Source organism: Nicotiana tabacum, chromosome 18, assembly GCF_000715075.1.
Source record: "Nicotiana tabacum cultivar K326 chromosome 18, ASM71507v2, whole genome shotgun sequence".
Classification (NCBI taxonomy): domain Eukaryota; kingdom Viridiplantae; phylum Streptophyta; class Magnoliopsida; order Solanales; family Solanaceae; genus Nicotiana; species Nicotiana tabacum.
In genome coordinates, this window is record NC_134097.1 from 75,402,806 (window position 1) to 75,418,467 (window position 15,662).

The 15,662-nt window shown below is 39.2% G+C and overlaps 1 protein-coding gene across 1 annotated transcript; it reads right to left on the bottom strand.

Annotated features, from left to right (window-relative positions):
* Window positions 1-12,844: 12,844 nt before the first annotated feature.
* Window positions 12,845-14,813, bottom strand: LOC107769538 ((S)-8-oxocitronellyl enol synthase ISY1). The gene is made up of 2 exons (XM_016588762.2): window positions 14,634-14,813; window positions 12,845-14,543 (listed from the first exon to the last, which is right to left on the bottom strand). The coding sequence occupies exons 1-2, from the start codon at window positions 14,670-14,672 to the stop codon at window positions 13,410-13,412; spliced, it is 1,173 nt and encodes a 390-aa protein (XP_016444248.1). The 5' UTR covers window positions 14,673-14,813; the 3' UTR covers window positions 12,845-13,409.
* Between the last annotated feature and the right edge of the window lie 849 nt (window positions 14,814-15,662).

Below are 15,662 nucleotides of genomic sequence, written 5' to 3' on the forward strand. Positions count from 1 at the left end.
TGCTGGGAGTGTAATCTAAGGTACCCCTCCACTCTAATCATGGTACACCTGGCATAGACACCGTCACGATCTTGGCGTGACAATCAAGAATAGCATAATGGATCGACAAACAGTCCATTCCCAAGATAATATCAAAATCTACCATGCTGAGCAATAATAAATCGGCTCTAGTCTCAAAACCACTAAGAGTAATCAAACATGACCGATAAACGCGGTCCACAATAAGAGAATCTCCCACGGGAGTAGACACATAAATAGGGGAACTCAAAGAATCCTGAGATACGCCAAATGTATGGCAAAATAAGAGGACACATAGGAATAAATGGAGCCTGGATCAAATAGAACTGATGCATCTCTATGACAGACCAGAACAATACCTGTAATGACATAATCAGAAGTAGTAGCCTCTATACGAGAAGGAAGGGCATAGCATCTAGCCTGGCCTCCCCCTCTAGGGCGACATCTACCTCATCGACCTCCACCTCGAGCTGGCTGAGCAGGTGGAGTAGTAGTTGGTGCTGTAATCATGGCCTGAGAACCCTGTGGAGCACGATGTAGCTGAGAATTCTATAGAGGCACACTCCTCCTAGGTTTGAGGCAATCCCTCACCATATGGTGAGTGTCGCCACACTCAAAATAAGCTCTAAGAGGGTGTGGCTGATATGCCTAGATCGGGCTAGGTCTGTTGGACTGACTGCTAAAAGCACCCCATGTAGGAGGCACACTGGATACTGGAGGTGCATAATAGGGCTCCTAAGGTCTAGGAGGAGCTAGAATACCACTGGCGGCTGGAAGAGCTGAATGAACGAGGTGACTCACATAGACCTTACCATGATGATTTGCAGTTGGGGCACGGGCACCAGAATAATGGCTAGACTCTCGAGACCTCTTGGCCTCTCTCTCCTCCCTATACCGAGCAAGCATGCCCTCTACTCTCCTAGCAATACTTACAACCTATTGATACGAGATATCCATCTCTAACTCCCCGGCCATGCTAGTGTTAATGCTGAGAATGAGTCCCTCAATAAACCAATGGACCCTCTCTCGAACTGTAGAAACCAAGGGCGGTGCATGCCTAGCCAAGTTACTGAATCGGACTACATACTTTGAAATAGTCATAGCACCCTGGCGCAACTGCTCAAATTCTGTGCGTCATGCATCCCTGAGGCTCTGAGGGACATACTCTCTCAAAAACATGTCCGAGAACTTAGTCCATGAAAGGGAAGTTGCCTCAGCCGGACTGTCTAACTCATAAGTACGCCACCATTGATAGGCTGCTCCTCGAAGCTAAAACAGTGAAAGAAACCCCACTCGACTCTGCTATGCCTATAGTATGGAGGATATGGTGACACTCCTCCAAAAATCCCTGAGCATCCTCTGGCACTAGACCACTAAATGTAGGAGGGTCGTACTTTTTGTACCTCTCAAGCCTACACTGCTCCTCCTCTGAAGTTGTTGCCTACCCTCGGGCTGAACTGGGGCTACAGGTGGTATCGATATAATCTCTGAAATCTGATCAACCTAAACCTGCTGCTCTAGGGTGCGGGCGGCGGAAGTCTGTGCTCCTCACCCGACCTGAGATATGGTTGGAGCAAGAGGAATCAACCCTTCCTGAGCTAGAGTATCGAACATGCTCAGGAATTGTGCAAGGGTCTCCTGAAGAGCTGGTGTAGTAGTAGTAGGCGTATCAGGTGCCTGCGCTCCGATTGGAGCTACTGGTGGCTCCTTTGTAGCAGCTCGCTCGGGTGCTCTGGCTGAACCACATGCGCATCCTCGGCTTCTCTCCCAACCTTGACCTTTACAGCGGCCCCAGCCCTTGCCTCTGGAAGCTCTAGCAGGGGGCTCAGGTGCTTGGCCATCTCCGGTTGCACGTGTCCTCACCATCTATGAGAGAATAGAAGACAGAAGTTTAGAATTTCAAAGTCAATAATTTCGCACGACAAGGAATCAAATGAAATGAAATTTTCCTAATAGTTCCATAGCCTCCCGAAGATAAGTACAGATGCCTCCGACCCGATCCGCAAGACTCTAATAAATCGGTTTGTGACTCATGACTCCTATGAACCTAGAGCTTTGATACCAACTTGTCATGACCCAAGTTCTCCCTCCGTAAACTATCGTAATGGCACCTAGTCTCTACGACTAGGTAAGCCTAACAATTGTAGAAAATGAAATGAAAACATTAAAGCTAACAACTAATAGGAAGTTTTAAATAAGAAATTAAGATGTCGCTCGGCATATACAATAATCACTCTCGAATGTACATAAACTCTACCAAAACCCAGAATATCATAAGTCATAAACTACAGAAAAAAGAAATAGTGTGGCTATACTCCAGAGTCTAATAAAAGGAAAAACAAGAAGTGATTGAAATGGGAAAGAGTAGAAAGGGACTCTGAGGATATGCGGACATGGAAGATATACCTTGAAGTCTCTATAGCGATCTCGCCTCACGAATGATGCGGTTGATAAACGGTACCTGGATCTGCACACAAAAAACATGTGCAGGGAAGGGCATGAGTACACCACAATGGTACCCAGTAAGTGCCAAGCCAAACCTCGGTTGAGTAGTGACGAGATCAGGTCAGGGCCCTACTGGTATATATATAATAAAAATATAATAGAATGAAATATCGCAGTAAGAATAAATACATAAATTTAACAAGAATGTAAGCATAGAAGAACAACAGCTCAAAACACAGAGATAACAATAGGGGATCTCCCAAGATACCGTCCCATAGTCCCAAACGTAAATATGCAGGGGGGATCTCCCGGAATACCATTCCGTAGTCCCAAAGTAAAAATGCAATGCTAGGGGATCTCCTGGAATAGCATTCTATAATTCCAAAGTAAATATACAGTACAGGGGGATCTCTCAGAATATCGTTCCGTAGTCCCAAAGTAGATATGCAGCTCAAACAATAGAATTTCAACTACGACACGGAATCCTAGTATTTAGACTAAGTACCAATCAATGAAAAAGCAGGAAATTCACTAAGCATGCTGCACAGAGTTCAGATAAGCAATTAAGACACGTACGTATATTTTTCTAAACTAAACATGATAATTAGATATGCTAGTGTATCTCAGTTAAAGGAAAACAGATATTTTACTTAATGAAAACAGAGTTTTCCAACAAATTGCACATGTACGCACTTGTCACCTCACGTACACGGCGCTCATATATCAAATAATACCAAATCCTAAGGGGCGTTCCCCCACACAAGGTTAAGCAAGCCATTTACCTCGAACCAAGCACAAATCAATATGTAACAATGCTCTTTCAGCGAATATCCGACTCTGAATGGCCCGAATCTAGCCAAAACCAATTACATAGCATAAGCATAACTACAAGAAACTAATCTAGCTAATGAAATCAAAGCTAAGTCAAGAAATTGGAAATATTGCCCAAAAAGCCTCCTCGAGCCCTCGAAATCGGGCAAAAGTCACAAATTATGAACACCCATTCACTCATGAGTTCACTCGTACCAAAATTATTCAAATCCGATGTCAAAATCTCAATCAAAACTCAAAATCTTAGTTGAAGAACATCTTTTCATTTTTCCCAATTTTCACCTCAAATCCGAAATTAAATAATAAAATTAATAATAGATTAGTGGGATATAATCAAAATCAAGTTAAGAATCATTACCCAATTGATAACTATGAAAATCCCTCAACATCTCGTCCAAATCCGAACTCCCAAACTAAAGTTTTGATAAAAATGGCTAACCCTCGTTTGAAATGTTTATACTGTCTGCCCAGATTCCTTTTTCCCGAACGCGGCCACTCTCTCTCGTTCGCGTAAGGCAAAACTTTACTGATAAACAATCCCTCTTACGCGAACGCGAAGGTCTTCTCACGAATGTGTACATTATGTTTCCTGAAGCTTCGCGAATGCGACCTCTACAACGCGAACGCGTAGAACGATCCATTGGGGTCCCAGTTGTTCCATTTCCTCTATACGAACGCGATGACATCCATGCGTTCGTGATACACTGATGGTCACACCTTCGCGAATGCATACCCTATTCACGAAGAGAAACTTCCACTCATGTCCTAGCTCATCTTCGCGAATGCGAAGAACAAATTTCTGCAACAAAAATACTAGAAAAATCCGCTATCTTTCCAAAGTCCAAAATGATCCGTTGAGCATCCGAAACACACCCGAGGCCCCCGGGACCTCAACAAAACATACAAAAAGTCCTAAAATACCATACAAACTTAGTCGAGCCCTCAAATCACATCAAACAATGCTAAAATCACGAATCACCCTCCAATTCAAACTTAAAGAACTTGAAACTTTAAATTTCCACAACCGATGTTGAAACCTATCAAACCACGTCCGATTGAACTCAAATTTTGCGCACAATTAATATTCAACATCACAGAACATGCCCCTAAGCCCAAAATCACCCAATGGAGCTAACAGAACTAGCATAACTCCACTCAAGAGTCATCTTTATACAGTTCAGACTATGGTACAAATTCTAAGACTTAAGTCTCCGTTTAGGGACTAAGTATCCCAAAATACTCCAAAAACCAAAATGAAACCTCTCGGCAAGTCTCAATAGTAAAAACAATATGGGGGAAGTTGTTAATAGGGGATCGGGGCTATAACTTTCAAAATGACTGGTCGGGTCGTTACATTGAAAGTATGTGCTGCACTCTTTTTCCCTTTGTCTAGTTTTTGTCCCAATTGGGTTTTTCTAGCAAGATTTTTAACGAGGCAGCAACGGAAAGCATACTACGAAGTAGGTTTCAACAGCAGCAATAAGACTTTTAATAGCAAGGCACACAAGCGAAGAACCACTCCGGAGCGGTTAGATCATCTTTGGCTCGATAGGAAAATTTCCCACCAGAAAAGTGAGTTTGCTATCAAGCAAACGTTACCCGACCGTTCACAAGTGCAAACCACTAGAGCATTGTTAGATAGACTTTTGCTCGATAGCATAAATTCCTAAGGGGAAGCGAAGTTTGTAACCGAGCTGAAGATTGTCTAGCAATTCATTAGTGGGATCCTCGAAAGTGCAAAACTTCCAGTGTTTCAATTCGCATTCTTCGCATTCGAACACTGAGGGGAATTATATGAGGATACGACAATAATGACTACCACGTCGATAGGAATATGAAAATCGGAAACATAGTTATGTCATCGGGACTAGGGATTGCACAGCCAGCCCTGTAGAAACAAGTTGTATAAGCTAGCCACAAGAAATGACAATTTCTTTTTAGCATAACGAATGCTTATGAACTTTTTGAAAACAGAAGGAATAAAGTAAAGTCCTTTTATTTCTATCTTGTTTCTTGTCTGAAAGATGAATTGATTTTATTAAACAAGTGCTTCATATGCTAGTGTCATAACGAACATGAGACATCCTCTTCAAGAGCATCATAAACATAAGAGGGTCCTCTCTTATAAAAACTCTCATGATAAAGGATTGATTTCAGAAAAACTTGTACCCAAAATCCAAATGATTTTGGGGTAAAAATATACCCAAGGCCTTACACAATCAGACGCAAACAGTAAAACCTGCGCAAAACACATAAGCAAAAAAAGAATGCAAAGATTAAAACTTGCATAAATGTTCAAACGGGAAAAAACTCATGCAATACATGAGCAAAAGATGTCTTTATTCACAATAAACGTGCCGAAACGGCATGGATACAAAAGTTGGGAAAAGAAAGGAAAAGCTAAATTGTTGCATCTCCGGAACCCGGAGGAAGAGAAGTGTCCGCGGCCCCAAGGGAAGTGGGTAGTTCCGCCAATGGCTCAACATCTTGGCCCTCATCAGTCTGGACTTCAACATCTTCGCCTTCCAGTACCTCTTCTATTCCCAAAGTTTTGGAACCGGAAGCGGAAGAACCGAAAGCACCAGGCCCTATCGGGAGACCCCTTTTAAAAGCCGACTCTAGCTCACGGGCTTTAGCAATTTCAACATCAAAGTCAATGATACCCGTTTTAGCCTCTTCCAAGGGTTTTCTCCTCAAGCAGTACATAATGTAAGTTTTCTCAACAACGAGGGAAGCCGCTCGGCATTTGAGTTTTTCTTTTAGTTGGTTAACCTCGGCAGAAGGTTTTCCCAGGCGGATCTAACGGACTTAAGGCTCACGTCGAGTTTGCGGACAGTAGAACTGAAAATTCTATTATGCTCAATGGTATTCTTATACTTCTCCTCTAATTGGGAATATTTCACTCCCGCAACAGCAAGCTCTTAAGTTTTGGAGTTCAAAGCTTTCTCTAGGTTGGTCAATCTCTCAGCGTAGGCAGCCTTACGATCGGATACAACAAGAACAACACAAAGGACTTCAGCCCATTTGGCTTTGGCCTCTTCAAATTGAACCCTCAGTGGGGCAATCTCATGGCTAAGTGTTTTTACTTCTTGCTTGCTTTACTGAATACGAGTCTCCAACACAATGGCCTCAACAGCTATGATTTCCGATTCTGAGAGACGAGCAGCAGTTTGATCCCGCTCGGCCAAAAGTTAATCCCGTTCGGAGGTAAGTTCTTATTTTTTCCGAATCAACCTCTAGAGGCCCTCGGAAGCAAGGAAATTGGCTTGTAAAACAAGAAAGGCAAACTCAAGATATTTATCCAGTCAAAGATAAGAGAAATGACAAAAGAAATGAAGAATGAACCTATCACACCCCAAACCTGGGGAGGAGTGGCTGGCACTCGGTGCCATAGTGGCCCAAGCGAACCACTTTGTAACTCATTTCTTCCTTTTTGTAACTATCATGGGTCAACATGGCCACAACTCGTAATGTACAATTGTAAATGGGAATATGTTATATCAATGAACCATCGTTCATAAAACATGAATACATATAGGCCGTCAAGGCCTCTGATATACTGTACATAATAAACTTGTGTCTACAAAGCCTCTAAGATTAGTTGACATAAAATGGGACAGGGTACCGGCCTACCCATAAGTCTATAGTAAAACTTTGACACGATGACTTATAGACACGACTGCACTCCGAATGAGATGGAGTCTTACCGATCCTTCACTGAATGTTAATCTCATCTACGATGAAGCCTCATCAAACTGATTGTCTATACCTACAGGCATGAATGCAGCGTCCCAAACAAAAGGACGTCAATACAAATAATGTACTGAGTAAGGCTAATCCTTCTTTCTTTTGGCATGATCCAGGCAACGATACGTAAATGTAATGTTATTTCAAAAGTGTTTCTACTCTTAGCAATTAAGGATGTCTATGTTATTTATTCCTGTAAAATGATATTAATCAGAGATATAATGGTCTTTTGACGTTCTGAGAAGTTTTATTAATGTACTTCTCATGCATTGCACTCATTTTCATGTGCCGTTACCCATGACTCAGACGGCATTATATACGCGTATATATGTATATATACGTATATGGAATATGGGAAAAAGGTTATGGCGTTATATACGCACCACCACCTGATCAGCTAGTATATGTTGATGATTTTGCCCACAGTGGCACCAGATTGTGTTATATACGCGTATATATGTAAATATATGTATATGGGATATGGGAAAAAGGTTATGGCATTATATACGCATCACCACCTGATCAGCTGGTATACGATGATGATGTTGCCCACATTGGCTGAAATGATATGATGGGATGCCCTCAGAGGCTTGATGATGTTATGTACATATAGACCTATGCATTACATGACATTTATATATATATGCATGACATTAAAGATATTTCATGATTTTGATTTACAGAGCCATCCAGGTTTACAGGCTGAGTCATTTACTCCACGTTTTCTTCCATGTCCTGTATATACTTATTTACATGTCTTACATACTCAGTACATTATTCGTACTGACGTTCTTTTGTTGGGGACGTTGCATTCATCCATTCAGGTATAGACAATCAGTTTGACGAGCCTTCATCATAGATGATATTGGCATTCAGCAAAGGATCGGTAAGACTCCATCTCATTCGGAGTGCAGCCATATCTATAAGTCACCGTGTCAGAGTTTTACCACATCCTTATGGGTAGGTCGGTACCCTGTCCCATTTTATGTCAACTAATCTTAGAGGCTTTGTAGACACAAGTCTATTATGTACAGTATATCAGAGGCCTTGATGGCCCATATGTATTCATATTTTATGAACGATGGTTCATTGATATAACATTTTTCCACTTACAATTGTACATTACGAGTTGTGGTCATGCTGGCCCATGATAGTTACAAAAAGGAAGGAATAAGTTATAGAGTGGTTCGCTCGGGCCACTATGACATCGGGTGCCAGCCACGCCTCCCCAGGTTTGGGGCGTGACAGAACCATTACGGCGTTGTGCATGGCATTGTTCAACAAGCACTCTCGAGAGAGAGCCTGCATCTTTTCCCAATATTTTTGTGAAGCCAAAGGCATCAAATAGTTAGCAAGTTCCATCAGCCGAGATAGCAAATTACATTCGATGGATACCAAGAGAGCGACGCTACTCCTCCTTTGCAGATCTTCTCCAGGGGTAACATAATTTTTCCCCAAATTCCCTTGAACTGGGGATTGGGGGAGAAGAACATCCTCTTCTCAGACAGAAGCGGCTGGTGGAGATAATGTAGCAATTGCTGGTGGAAGAGTTGGTGAAGATAGAGATGAATCTGATTGTATTGAAGAGAGAGAAGCATTTGCGACAAACACAGTGCTAGTTGTTGGTTTCTCATTAACCGAAGACAGCAGGGACCCGTTACTCAGACCCATAGTATTGGGCGCAACAAATTGGGATCCGAAAACGAGAGTTGGCATTTTTCACCTGTTTCATACTCCCCCAAAGCGCCGAGGCATCATCCTCAGTTGGTGTAACTAACTCAACAGATTGAGCAGTTTGTTGAGTTGAGGAAGGTCGTCCTCGTCTATGTAGAGAAGCTCCATCCTCTCTAGCTTCTCACTCATCGTCAATCATCATGGTATCTATGACCGGCCCGGGTAGAGAGTTCCTCACCATGACTTCTGGAGACGACTTAGGGGCAGCATTCTTTTCCCTCTTTTTTTTCGGAATGCCTTATTTTTTGTCGCTTGTTCTTCGGTCAGGGACTCCGAGAAGAAGCATTTACACCAGAAACTGGACCAGAGACGCATGTTTGTGAAAAAGCTTTCTGCAGTAGCCTCGTCACGTCAGCAAGATCAGCCCAAACATCCTCCTCAGGGATGACGACTAAACTCGGGGATAGACCTATATTCAATAGAAGAAAAGGATCAAACAAATTTCTCATAGGAAAAGGTAAGGACAAGATGAAGGTCAGCTCACTATGATTTTTAGCCTTCCACCCATATTTCAGGGACAACTCTTTCCACAAGTGGGTTTCGAGTGTAGTAACATCCAAAATAATCTGAACCCATTAGTTGAAGCCCTCAAACCTAGAAGGAACCCACCGAGTCGCTGAGGTAGGTAAAGGAAGAAAAGTCAATCATTATGAGGAAGGATCTTTAACAAGAGTAGAAAGAAATCGTGTACTTACGAGTGCGGTTCTACAATTCTGGGAAGGAAGGGGCCGAGGCCGGGATGATGTCACTGGTGATAACTGAAACAAATTATTCCATCCACCCACGGCCATTATCATCATCCATGCTGGATAGCAATTCATGGTGGCCTCGCTTACTAAAGTTAATCGTCCCCTCACGGAAGATCTTGAGGGGAATAAAGGTTCATCACGTGAGCTAGGGATAGCTCTTCCCCCGTTTCTTGACACAGGCACTGAAGGCAAGCAATCGTCCTCTACACAGAGAGACTCACCTAGGCCAAACATACTTGGTAGTGGAGGCAAAACTCCACAATAAAGTAGTCAAGCTCTCTGCTAAGAGAAAATATCCCTAAAGTGAAGGGATACATATAGAAGTACGTAAAACCCTTTTTGGGTAAAGTTACCCATTCCTCCAGATCAAGCGAGATAATGTCTAAATCCTGGCAATGACAATCTTCCTTCACAATAGGAATGCTGGAAAGACGGATGGAAGAAGGATATCTACTAACGGCCCATGTACGAGGGCTAACAGAAAGAAATTTCTCTTTGAAGTCTTTAGTTGTGACAAGACTTCTAGGAATGATGGTGCTCACTATAGGAGGAGCGACATTATCGGCTTTGTTTTTGTTCTTTGAGGAACCGATATTTTTTGAAGAAGAAGCCATTGTATGTTATGGAAGAAAAAAAAAAGTGTTTCTTGTTTGAAGAAAGTTAAAGAAAAGTTGAAGAACAGAGTACAAATTGAATGAAGAGAGTTTGGGAGAGTTTCGAGAATTATGGGATATTAATGAAGGAGGGTGATGCGTATAAGTAAAACTTTATGCGGCTAAATTTGTAGCCATAATTACCTCGATAACTGGCAAAAGTTATGCTGAATTATGAAATGACGCGTGTTCGGGGCATTAAATGTGAAGAGACGTACGTCTAATCAACTGTCACAAGTTCTTCAGAGGGAGTCAGAGAAATTTCGTCCAAAAAGAATGTTTCTATCAACTTTCCGATGACAAAGTTATGTCACCGGAAAGCAGAGGGACTATCTGTATAGGACAAAAATATACTATGTAAAATAATTGCATAAGAGAATGACACGTGGAGCCGAAAACAAAGGATAGCTAAAATCGAAGACAACCGTTCCAATTGTCATCGGGAATAATGATGCTCATAAAGATGCAATAAATGGCTGCCACCCGGTAGCATTTAATGGAGAATATTCTGCAGCATTTAGTACATTGCTCGTAATAAAGAATTTGTCATTTATGCTCACCGTTACACATTCTTCAATGACCCTCATAATTGACATTAAAGAAGGGCATGATCCTAGGTAGGGGTGTATAAATAAAACCGACAAAATTGCACCAACCCCATAATCCGAGTCAAACCGAGAAAAAAATCTAACTATGGTTTGGTTTGGTGTTAGAAAAAAAACCGACAATATTTGATTTGGTTTGGTTTTAACTAAAAAAAAGTCAAACCGAAACCAAACCAACCCGGCATTATATGTATAGACGTTTTGAATATATTTAATACATAAATATATTTATTGTAGTGTAGTTTATAAATATTTCTTAAGTTTTTTCATAGTTTTATCTTTTAACGTATTATTTCAAGCTTGGACTTATATTTTTTGGATGCTCCAATAAATTTTATAGTCCATAAATGTTAGTAACTCAAATAAATCCTAAACCAAAACCAAATCATTGCTAATGCTAATAAAAAATATTCAATTCAATTGTTCTACGAATAAAAATAATATTGGATATCTAATTTTTAGCTTATCCTTGATTTAGATAAAATGCATAACTTATTTTTCTTTTATAGTGTTTAGTCATATAAATAATGGTACTTATTAGTCGTACTTATTTTAGCAACTTATTAGTAATTTTCAATTTTGTTTGATTTCATTATGGCTTATTAATAATATTTATTTTGTGTGATTTTATTATCTTTATTATTGAATATTTTAGTATAATGCCATAACTCATCTCATATTTATGTTATTTTATTGAAAAACACCTTATATAGTTCTGTTTTACCAGGATTAAAGAAATATTTGGAGCAAAAATTCTATGTTTTGCACTATGAATACTTTATGAAAAAAAATTCGAAACCCCGAAAAATCCAAGAAAAACCGAGACTAAAAAACCTAAATTTTATTGGTTTGGTTTGGTTTGATCTTTAGATTTAATAATCCGATACAATTGGTTTGGTTTGATAATTAGAAAATTCGAATCAACCCGACATATGTACACCCCTAATCCTAGGACCTTGTTCGCTAGGTGCAACTATAAATAGTGAGTTTGGCTATCATTGTAAAGGACAGTAATTTTCTGGCAAACTTACACTATAATCTATTCAAAGCTCTATACAATTTTATCTTCTTACTTTTAGATTTCATTACTGTTGTGTCCGGAAACCTCGCTCCCGGAATTACTATTTCTGCTATTTCATCTTCATATCAAGGCTAAGTATTATATATTTCTTCATTTCTTTTATTATTTCAGGATCGAATTAATTCACTTGTCTAAAAACCAGGTGTATATATATATATATATTAAAAGTTTCAATATGTCGTGTACCGCATGGTTGCAGAAGGAAAGAAACTTATCTAGAATTACCTATAGATTAGTGTATATTTTCACCTCAACTCATTACCAAATTGTAGTAAATTATCATGAGGTGGTATAAACCTCGAATGCAAAATAAAGTTTTTATTTTCGCTGTCAAGTAGACAATAATCATTACCAAGATTTCATAGTCTTTGTAAGTGGCAAAGTTGGTTTTTGCAAATGATAGCGATGAGGAAAGACATACGAAACCCTTGACTTTAAGCTGAAAGATACATACGTATATCTTTTTCAATGCCGTAGCACCAGCAATTTTCTTTTCATACGATACGATAGCATGACTTTAACCACATTAATTGCTATGAGGGACTAGTTTGTGGTTATGTAAACTAGGACGTGTCTGATTTTTTCTTCTTTGTAATTTTCCCTTTCTCCAGTCCTAATGTTACATGTGCTTTGACTGGTGTTAAAATGTAATTTGGCTACTTATATGTCACTCACGTAATGGTACCACTCTTGAATTGAAGAATCCATATCTAGAGGTTCACCCAACCTTCACAATTGACCTTAGACTGATATGGCTAAGTTTCCACCTATATTAATATTTTAACAACTAAAAATGATGTCTGCATTATTGAAAATGTGTTATGACGAGTATTTCGTAGTCATTCTAAATAAATAAGAGTCAATAAAAAATCATAGGTAATTCCTTCACATATGTCTATGAGGTACACATGGTGGTAGAGCTAGCAGCCCGAATAACACTATATAAAAAATGCTGAAAAAAATATAAAATAGAGTGAATAAGTGAGATCAGTATAACTGATTGCATATCAACACAACTGACGTCTAAGTGAATAGTGGGTAGTATTGTGTGAGAATCAGTTTCCATTGGGTGAAAAAGATTTGGAACTTTCTCTAGGCCTATTGGGCAAAAATTTCAAGTAACTCGTTCATCTAATTGACAAATTGAATACTTATAACAGAAATAGGCGAAATTTTCGGAATATGGCAATTGATCACAAGGACTTCTGGTATACTATTTACCTTTCATTTTCTGTATACGATAATTGGCAAAGTGAATACTTCTAATATACTAAGTGGAGTAATATTTACCTTTCACTTTGTGTTATTCGGTATATTGTTTTCTCTTCCAGGCAAATTCACCAGTCACTTGTTCATCAAATGGAAAATGGTTCTTGCTGGACTTGTCTTATCTCTTTAAACTTTTCCTTCCACTTGGCTTCTACAAAAATTTGATATTTTCTTCGGTGTTCAAGTGTAATAGAGGACTAAACTTAAAAGTTTACATCCACTTAGCCATATATCCCACAACTTTAACTTATATGAGTAGTAAAGAAAATCAAACTAATTAAGGGACAATTTTGTAGGCTTTCACTTTATCAATCCATGAAATGAAGGCATTTTTGGAGTTCCTAAAACCCAAAAAGCCATGTTCTTTACTCTTGTTCATAGTATCCAAAGGACACTCTCCACTAAGAACAATATCAACAAACCACCAACCTCCAACTTGCTCTAATTTATTAGGCACCAATCCATTCTCCTTCACAATCTCATCCCAAATTTCTCCTTTATCCTTCATCATCTCCTCCAATCTCCATCTCTTCTTCTTTTCATCAAATTCTTCAGCTTCCACTTCAAATTCCTCAGCTAATATCCCCCACAAATGCTTCCACTTAAACACATCCCCATTGCTTACATCAAATGCCTCATTCTTTGCATTAGGATTCACTGACGCCCATATTTGATGCTCTGCAATTAATTCCGCATCTGAACAGTCCGAGTACCCGTCCCACGCTGATTTAACTCCTGGAAATTTCAATTTCAACCCCTCATGTTTACATATAGCTGCATAAACACACAGAGTTGCAATAATATTCATTAAGCTATAGGGTGAAAACCCAAATATCAACCCGGGCCTATGAACTGACCATGTTAATTTTTCTTTCTTTTTCACCTCCTCAAATAAAATATCCTCAAGAGTGTAGTAGAAATTGGGTACGGGTAAACGGGGCAAACCCTCGTGATGTGGGGTATCATGTCCTACTTTTCCGAACAATTCAAACGGGCCGTGATAGTGTTTTCGACCCGTTTGCAAACAGATGTGAGACAAATTGGGGCAATTGGGAATAATAGCATTCAGTACATTTTTGAACATTTCCCCATTGGTTTCACAGTTTTCGATCTCTGTGGATCGACTGGCCCAAGTCACGTAGAAAACGTGAGTGACGTCAGAGAAAAGAGTGAGTTTGGATTGCGAATCTTCAGGGTTTGAGATGTCGCATTGGATGTACTCAATAGGGTGGTCGGCGTTCCAGGACGGTCTAGGACGGCGAGCGACGCCGTAGACCTTCCAAGGACCACCGGGGGTGTCGGAGAGAGGGAGGATCTCGGCGAGGCTGTTGCCGACGATGCCGGTGACTCCGATGATTAGTGCAACGCTTTGATACTTCTGTATTGGGGCATCATCTTGATCGATTTTTTTCTGGAAATTAAGAAATAATTAGATTGTTGAATAAAGAATTACTGCAGTAGATGAAGTGGGGGAGATGTAGAGAGAAGTTAACGTAATTACCTTGGCAGCGCCTATAGCTCCAGACCACCACCAGCTCATCTTTTGGTTTCCAATTTCCCAGCAAAAGCTCAATTACAATGGGAAATTGGTGAGAGCAGGATATGAGACCTGTCAAGTCTGGCGTCTTGTACTATATCATTGGACAAAATTTCTCTCTCTCTTTTTTTTTTTTGGAAGGACTTGTAGGTAGGGGTGTTTTAAATATCCAAAAGCCAGACCGAAAATCAAACCAAATCAATAAAAAAAATGGATACTTTTTATTTTGGTTTCGTTTTGATTTTGGTTTTGGTTTTAAAATTTAAAAATCGATCAAATTTGATTTAGTTTTGATTTTAATAAAAAAAAAAATCGAACCAAATCGAATATAGAAGTAGCTATTTTAAATTTGGAATTATACCTATATATATATATATACACACACACACACTTTTATACAAAGTTTTAAAAATTTTGTAGTAAATGTTAATCGTTTGCACTTTTAGTACAGTTCTTTACTTTTACATTCTAGTTTGATTGGTAGTTTTCTTTTGTTAAGTATAAGAATCTATTTCATGTTAAAAATAATATATTTTTAATTGAGTCCTTAAATTATTCATCACTATTAGATTCAATTATCATCAATATATCTTGGTAAATAATAGATTTCTCAAAGGGCAATTGATTTGATAGTGTTACGTTAAAAATGTGGTCGCCGAAATGTGTTTGGTAGTGCATGTCTAACCGAAAAACCGACATAAACTGAATCGAGAAAAAACCGACTTAATTGGTTTGGTTCTAATATTTGAAAAAATGACTTACTTGGTTTGGTTGCTTTTTAGGGAAAAACCGATCCAAACCGAACCATAAACACCCCTACTTGTAGGTGTAGATAATTAAAATTTGTTGGATTTAAATCCGTAATAGAATTTGGACTATATTTTAAATTCAAGATATATTAGTTCAAATAAATTTATTGGATTAATATAATTGAATTAATTATATAAGTTCAATATATATGGATTAAATAAATAAGTCTAAATTCATTGGGCT